The 7835-nt window shown below is 39.0% G+C and overlaps 1 protein-coding gene across 1 annotated transcript; it reads left to right on the top strand.

The window, feature by feature from the left end:
• Window positions 1-258: 258 nt before the first annotated feature.
• On the top strand, window positions 259-2607 carry FOXC2 (forkhead box C2). Its single transcript, XM_072117048.1, has one exon. It carries the CDS (start codon window positions 573-575, stop codon window positions 1971-1973), a length of 1401 nt encoding a protein of 466 aa, XP_071973149.1. The 5' UTR covers window positions 259-572; the 3' UTR covers window positions 1974-2607.
• The last annotated feature ends 5228 nt before the right edge of the window (window positions 2608-7835 follow it).

Genomic DNA, 7835 nt, shown 5'->3' with positions numbered 1-7835 from the left:
CCTCTGTGCCGGTTCTGTTTACGTTCTGGATTTGGTGTCTTCATGTTTTAATCTTTTTAGTTTCCTCCTTTATTTGGAGAAATTAAGAAAAAAAGTAGATAACTTTGTGCTGAAATCCTCGGGAATATTGTCTTGCAGCGGATTGGCTGCAGTGACCCTCTGCCGACTCCTGATTGGTCAGAAGTTGTGGAAGGGGCTGTGACCTTCTGAAAGTAAAAGCTTCAGCTCCCAGAAAAAAAGTTTGGAAAGTTGTAGCGGAGCTGAGGAGTGGAAGCAGAGAGCCGAGAGCAGTCGGACCCCGACCGGACCCTTCCTGGACCTGTGCTGGCCGCCCGTGGAGGATGACTCTGAGCTGAGACCTGCTCGAGGCTTCCATCCCTCCTTCTCCTGGATTGTGGAGCCAAGGTCTTCTCAGCCTGTCCTGTTGGATCCTGGTGCCTACTCCTCCCTAGCCTATCGGATTCTGGTGCCCACTTTTGCCGCCTGCCCTTCTGGAGTCTGAAAGAATTGCATTTTGCGCCCCTATCCTGCTGGATCCTGGTGCTCAATCCTGCCCCCCTGTTCGGGCATCAATGATGCAGGCTCGTTACTCTGTGGCTGAACACAACGCCCTGGGGGTTGTGCCCTACCTGAGTGAACAGAACTACTACAGGGCAGCTGGCACATATGGCACCATGACTACTCCAATGAGCGTTTACCCTGGACATGAACAGTACACTCCAGGTATGAACAGGTCCTATGGACCCTACCACCACCACCAGCCCTCAGCACCCAAAGACTTGGTGAAACCCCCCTACAGCTACATCGCCCTTATTACAATGGCCATCCAGAATGCCCCTGAGAAGAAGATCACCCTGAATGGCATCTATCAGTTCATCATGGATCGGTTCCCCTTCTACCGGGAGAACAAGCAGGGCTGGCAGAACTCCATCAGGCACAACCTGTCCCTCAATGAGTGTTTCGTAAAAGTGCCCAGGGACGACAAGAAGCCAGGGAAAGGCTCATACTGGACCCTGGACCCCGACTCCTACAACATGTTCGAGAATGGCAGCTTCTTAAGGAGGAGGAGGAGGTTCAAGAAGAAGGATGCCGTTAAAGACAAGGAGGACAGACATCCAAAGGAGCAAAGCAAACTCCAGAGTCCTAGCATGGACCTACCCAAGGAGGCCCAACACGACCACAAGAAAGTCATCATTAAGAGCGAGTCCCCTGAACTTCCAGTCATTACCAAGGTGGAGAACATGAGCCCCGATGGTGGTAGTGCCATGCAGGACAGCCCCAGGAGTGTGGCCTCCACCCCTTCTGTGTCCACAGAAAGCTCTATCCCTGACCACCACCCTTCCAGCAATGGACTTTCAGGTTTCAGCGTGGAGAATATCATGACCCTAAGGACTTCTCCTCATGGGGAACTGAGTCCAGTGTCCTGTAGAACAGGTATGGTTCCTTCCTTGCCCATTACATATGCCCAGAGTCAGCCCTCCATCTACAGCCAGGCCTGCACACAAGGCATGGAAGGCGGTGGGAACTATCAGTGCAGCATGAGGGCAATGAGTTTATACACAAGTGACAGGTCAGGACATATGTGTGTGCCCACCACACTGGACGAGGTTGGGACTGACCACCACAACGGCACAACGTCTCCTCTGAACTCTATGAGCCTCAACTCCACCCAGGAGAGTGTCCTGACCTCAAGCCACCACCAACAGCAAGGAGGGGCATCGGGGCAAACCCCTTCCTGGTACCTCAACCATAGTGCAGAGCTCAACCACCTCTCTGGGCATAGCTTCAACCCCCAGCAACAGACATTCCCCAATGTTAGAGATATGTTCAGTTCCCACCGCCTGGGCATTGAAGGCTCAGCCCTAGGGGAGCATCAGGTGAGCAGTAATGCTAGCTGTCAGATCCCTTACAGGTCCACCGCCTCTATATATCGTCATAGCAGCCCCTATCCTTATGATTGCACTAAATACTGATCCCTCCTTACCAGGACTTTAATATCTGCAGTTGCCGACCATGAGCCCAGGTGCCAATCATAAGCCCTAGTGCCAATCATGAGGGCATCTCCTTCCTCCTCAAAGACTTTTGCAAAATGTTAAACTGGTAAAATTGCGTGTTAGAAGTCCAGGCATTACTTGAAAATATTGAGAAAATTGGGAAGAAATGTAAAATGTTAATGGAAAGAAAAATGTTAGGTTTGTCCAAAAGTTCTTTTAATCCACAGAGTAAGTAAATAGGGGCAGTAGATTATTACAGCCGATCTATGGTGTCTCCTGGAAGTCCTTTTATATTAATATTTAAAGTTGAGGTCACTGGATTCTTCTGCTGTTACATTGTTGCTGTTTTGTTGTTACATTGTTGCCGCGTTTTTGTCACTTTCTCCCCTGCCCTGTATATAATAATCTGAAGCCATGTGCAGACATTGTTGTGTCTTGTTTTATTACAGATTATAATAAGTTTATAATTTATTTCTTTCTCTTACTGGGACGACACCCCACCTCTGCTCTTGCAATGTCTCGATCCTTTCTGTTGCTCTTTTTATTATCTCTGTGGTTTATTGTTGTTGTCTTGTGTCTTAATATTATCTGAAATAAATCAATGTTGGCTACAGCTGTATGGTCACATGTGCGTCTTATTTATGGGAGGGGCATGTATATACAGGGGTGTCGGGGGTTGTCGGGTGCTGTCAGACAGTGCGGTGGTCATATCTAATGTGTAAATAAAAATAACTTTCCGTGTAGTATATTTTTGATTATGTCAGATATTAATATTAGGTGCTTAACCCTCCCTTTAGTGCTGTGGTCATCTCTGGCTATTCATTTACAGTTTAGTGTCAGGTTATTTACTTTCTTTGCCACATAAAATTGGAAAAGCGGTAAAATATCTGAGAGCTTTTTCCACAATGTTTATTTATTAAGCTGAAACTAAACTGTGGACTGAGAGGAGAGTTTCCGCAGCTGCAGGAAGAGGTCGACCTCTGATTTATTCCCTAGTTCTATATAGAATATGTTTATTCCATCACTGCAACAACATCGCATCATCATACCTGTGATTGCTGTTGTCCCTGACAAAAGATCCTTATTTTACTGACCAACCTCATCTCCAGATGATAGTAAGTTATTTTATAATATTACATGATATTATAACCACATTATAATAACAATTACCACTCTATAATTATTATTATTTTTATTATTATATTTTTTGCATAACATTTCTTTAAGGAGAAAAATGTAATCATCCGGGAGGAAAATGCAGCTGTTATAGAAAGTCCAGATTGCTAAGAATATTATACTATTATCTGGGTTCTATACTACAAAATGCTAATTTTCAATTTAGTTTAGCATATATTTAACCAATATATACATATCAATTACTATTATTAATAATTGAAGTTCACACTGTCTGCTTTATATGTGACAGTTGGAAAAGTTTTATGTTGCACTGACATTTATTTGTTCCTATTTTCAACAATCTTCACGGATTTTTTTCTGGTGCTTTACAAATTTTATCCCAACTTCATTCTACCTTTTATGCTTTGCTTCAATATGAGCCGCTGCGGTATATATGTCTTCACTCCGATATATGTGTCCCCACTGCGACATTTCTCAGCAAGATAAGATGAGCAGAATAGCCATAAGCAGGTCTCAGATACCTAATTTTCTTAAACAATCACACATGACTTATCAAATCACAAAAAATAATCCCAGAAGACGCTGACAGATTTGGAAATCTTAGCTTCATTGTATCTAATAAGGAATCTTCACCTGAACATAATATTATTATAAGAAAGCATCGGTTATCTATTTGTAGAAGTTGTAGAAGTAACCTAAATATAGGGATCGAATTGATAATAATAATAATAACAAAAATAATACTGTAAATCTATCATGTTTGCAGACCACTGTTTCCAATATTCTGATGTTATCTTCTTTTTCCAGGTATAATTTGCTTGGGAAACATGATAAAATATAAGAGGTTGTAGAAATTGTTATTTTTATTATTTATAACGTTTCATCTGTTTTAGGTTTCTGTGAATAATCCTGTTCCCGCATATGATCACTATCCACTATTATGATGATAATTCTAATTAATTGAATGATAATATTATATTTATGTCATTATTATTAGTTTGCAATAGTTATTATTGTTGTTATTAGTATTGTTATTATTAGTTCTAGTGAACATAGTATATTTAGTGAAGGGATATTTATTATTGATTTGATACAGTGCTGTCGGGTTGTCGGTGACAGTTGTCCACTTCCTTCATTGCCATGAAAGGAACCATAAAGCCTGTAGTATACCATAGAAGTATATTGTAGAATGGTAGTGCATTGTAATCAGCGCATTGTCCAATGTTTAGGTGATTTGTTGCCATGATGACGATGAAGATGATGAGGAGCGGGATTGTCTAATCGCTAATCTTGGTAATGATTCTGTAATGTGATAACTAAGAAGATGACAATGGTGATAACAGTACTGCGTATAACCCTCATCATCTCTACCCTATCACCTCTACCTGTACACACATACACACTGGTGCAATAATCTGCAGATAAATCTAACAATCTGACAATAATGGGCACAAGATACTTCTCGCAGAATCTCATTAATTTAATCCAGAACATTCCTATACATTTACCCTTCCTGTCTTAACCTTCTAAATATAAGGGATTACATGATTTACATGATTTTATTCTAACATTATATTGTATGATGTTGGGACCATGCCAGATATAAAAATGCAAGTGTCAGTGATTAATACCAACAGATTGTTGTGCTTCCCCTGCAGGATGAAGTAATCTCATAAATCCCTTGCATTACTTTTACAGAAAATTATAGAAACTAAAATGACTGTAATTGTTTTAATTATTTTCAATTAAGTTGAAGCGATAATATAAATACCTTGAGGTGTCAGTTCTGGCAGTGGCCACTAGGGCGGCTCATGTCCCTGTGATGAGGATATTATGAGATATTTCAATCTTCTATCATTTATTCTCTTCTGCTTCAGGTTACAAGTATAACTGCACACGGTTAACCCTTTCTGTACCACCATCAGCTATGACTGACTTTTGTAAATAGATTGTCTTGCTGACTATTAGAAATATATTGTTTAATAAGAGGAGTTTTCACTCAATACTAGTTTACAAGAGTACTGGGAGTGAGGTATTCTGGACTGTTGAATGGATATGAAATTGATACGAATTTATACTGTACATTTTTTCGTGTTGAAGTTGAGAGGGAATTTGTATCCCTATTATTATTATTATACCTTAATATTGGATATTGAGATGCACACTATTGTCAGGTTACCAAAAAAAAACAAAAAAAAACATTCAAAGTAAAGCACTTTGTTGTCATTCTGACAAATACAACTAGAAAAATTTTCAATTCAAAGAGAAGAAAGAAAAATTCTCTATATGAAGGTCAGGTGCACACAGCGCCGCAGATCACAGAGTGAAACATATACAGTAGATTTATATTTAGTATTTTATACATTTTTTTTTACATTGTGATTCTTATGTAGTGTGCTAAACCACACTAGCAGGTTTAATGTCACAGGAAAGTAGTTGTAGACATCATTACAGAATATAACATAATACAGTACAATGCAATGTAATTGTATAGCATAATATAATGTACCATACTACCATCTATTGTAATTAAATGTGATACAATGTAACAGAATGCCTATGAAATATATTATTACCTCATTAATTCCCTTTTACTCTATGGTGAAAATGTATTTATATTTTTTCCCCTTTTTGTTTTTCTTTTTGCAGCTTTTTTGGATTTGCACATTTTTTTTTAAACATGCATTCTCAGAAGCTCGCCATGCACTCATTTTCCTGCTTTGCGCCTTAGGCTCATTTCACACTAACGTTCCTTCCCTCCGTTAAAAAAGTGAAGAATGGAGGTTTAACAGAGGGTTAAAATATTAGTTAAAAGTCCAATTGACATGTAATGTAAATGTTAAGTCATCCATTATGGTCAGTTTGGCAGGGATCCATCAGCTTCCATCATTTTTTCCAACCATAAAACACATGGATAACGGATCCCTGCCTAAAGAGAACATAACGGATGACATAAAATTTACTTTCATGTCAATGGGATATTTAAATGATACGTTAAACCTCTGTTAAACCTCTTTACTTTTTTAAAGGAGGTAAGGAACAGAGAGAAGGAAAGGTAGTGTGAAATGAGCCTTATTCATCTTTGTACCGCGCCTGCTGGCAGATGTCCATGCATGATGTATCATTGATATACAGCCAAAAAAATGTGCAAATACACGTCAGTCCCCACCAGGTGTATGCAAAAGTTTGGCATAGGTTGTGCTAGCAATTGTGACAATTACAGGGATTGCTCCCAAAATTGTGCAAAAATAGGAGCAGAAGTGCTAAAAAATACAGGCACAAATTGCAAGACTAAAGATACATCTACCCCTATGTACACATCCGGCCACTGTAGTAAAATATCAGGGTGTTTGGTTGCGTTCCTGTAAGGTTCACCACCATGGTGTAATCTATAGATCCATGTTGTTTCAATATGTTTCTAGAACAATGTGAATAATTCGTTCTCTGGGTTGCCTCATGTAACTATTATCAGCTTTATATCAGGATAGCATCAAATTTATTGTCCAGAAAATCAAGCTCTAAATTCTTTAGATCCATGATTCTGATGCCATATTTTTGAATGTCACAAAAAAGTGTGATTCATTGAAATAAAAAATACATTTCACTTTTGATCTGCATAAAAAATTAAACCCATAAAACCTTTCCAAATATGTTTCCATATACTCATATATTCCAATAGGATCATGTATTGATACATTTATATCCTTCTGTCAATGACTTTTGTATTCAAATATTAATTTAGATGGTTTAAACAGTTTTTTGGATTTGCCCACAGTTTCCTGTACAGTGAGAAAAGTGGTGTTAGCTACAATCCAACTAGGACATACCGTCGCACAGGGACTTCTCTTCATTTAGGGGGGTATTTATTATCGACTTTCAAACAAAAAACTGGAAGTATTTTTCCCCCTGTTTAGCCTCTTGCGCCTTATTTATGTTGGCACCACAAAATTGGTGATTTTACGACACTCATGACTTGTTCTATTTTTGTGGCGCTGTTTGAATCCAACACTTTTCCAGTACTTCTGTTTTTCTGACTCGGCACAATTTTAAAGCAGCAAAAATTTGTTGTAGGAAGTTTCACCTTTATAAATGGGGAGACAGTTCTAAACTTTTTTTTTTGCACCAAATCATTCATCCTTTGCATCACAAACTTACACCCCACTGTAAATTATAGCACCCGTGTCACCCTGCCTTAGTGTCATGGCCTACAATCTGTGATGATCCTGCATTTTCTGATTTTCCAGTAAACAGAGCCTGGACATTAGGTATGCACATCCTTCCTTACAGTGCCACCCATGTGCACAGGTTGAGTGTGGTATAACATGTCATATCAATTTCGTAGAATAGAGCTGAGCTTCAGTAGCAGAAACAATCCATTGACAAGTAAGGTATTGTGCAAACCTTTCAACAGAATTCTGGCCTACATGATTTGCCCATTTAATACATTTTATAACATTTCTTTGCATCTCCCTGGATACTCAGTAAATATGTATAAATGAGGGAGCCTGTGAATGTGTAGTCAGATGTCCTATGACATATTTCCATATGGTTCATGTATTAAAATAATTGTGTAAAGTAAGACAATATTGAGCTGATGTAAGTAAAGGCATCTAACTTCTAACAAGATGCACCAAATATATAATATAATGTCCACCACTTCTGAGTGCCTCATCTAAAGTTATACTGTCATAATTTTAGCCAGGA

The sequence above is a fragment of the Engystomops pustulosus genome, chromosome 7, assembly GCF_040894005.1.
Source record: "Engystomops pustulosus chromosome 7, aEngPut4.maternal, whole genome shotgun sequence".
In the NCBI taxonomy this organism is placed as follows: domain Eukaryota; kingdom Metazoa; phylum Chordata; class Amphibia; order Anura; family Leptodactylidae; genus Engystomops; species Engystomops pustulosus.
The sequence above is the reverse complement of the archived record's forward strand: the minus strand, read 5'-3'. Positions and strand labels throughout refer to the sequence as shown.

Coding starts and splice junctions, on each gene's coding strand:
- FOXC2 (XM_072117048.1), top strand. CDS start 573: ATGATGCAGGCTCGTTACTCTGTGGCTGAACACAACGCCCTGGGGGTT.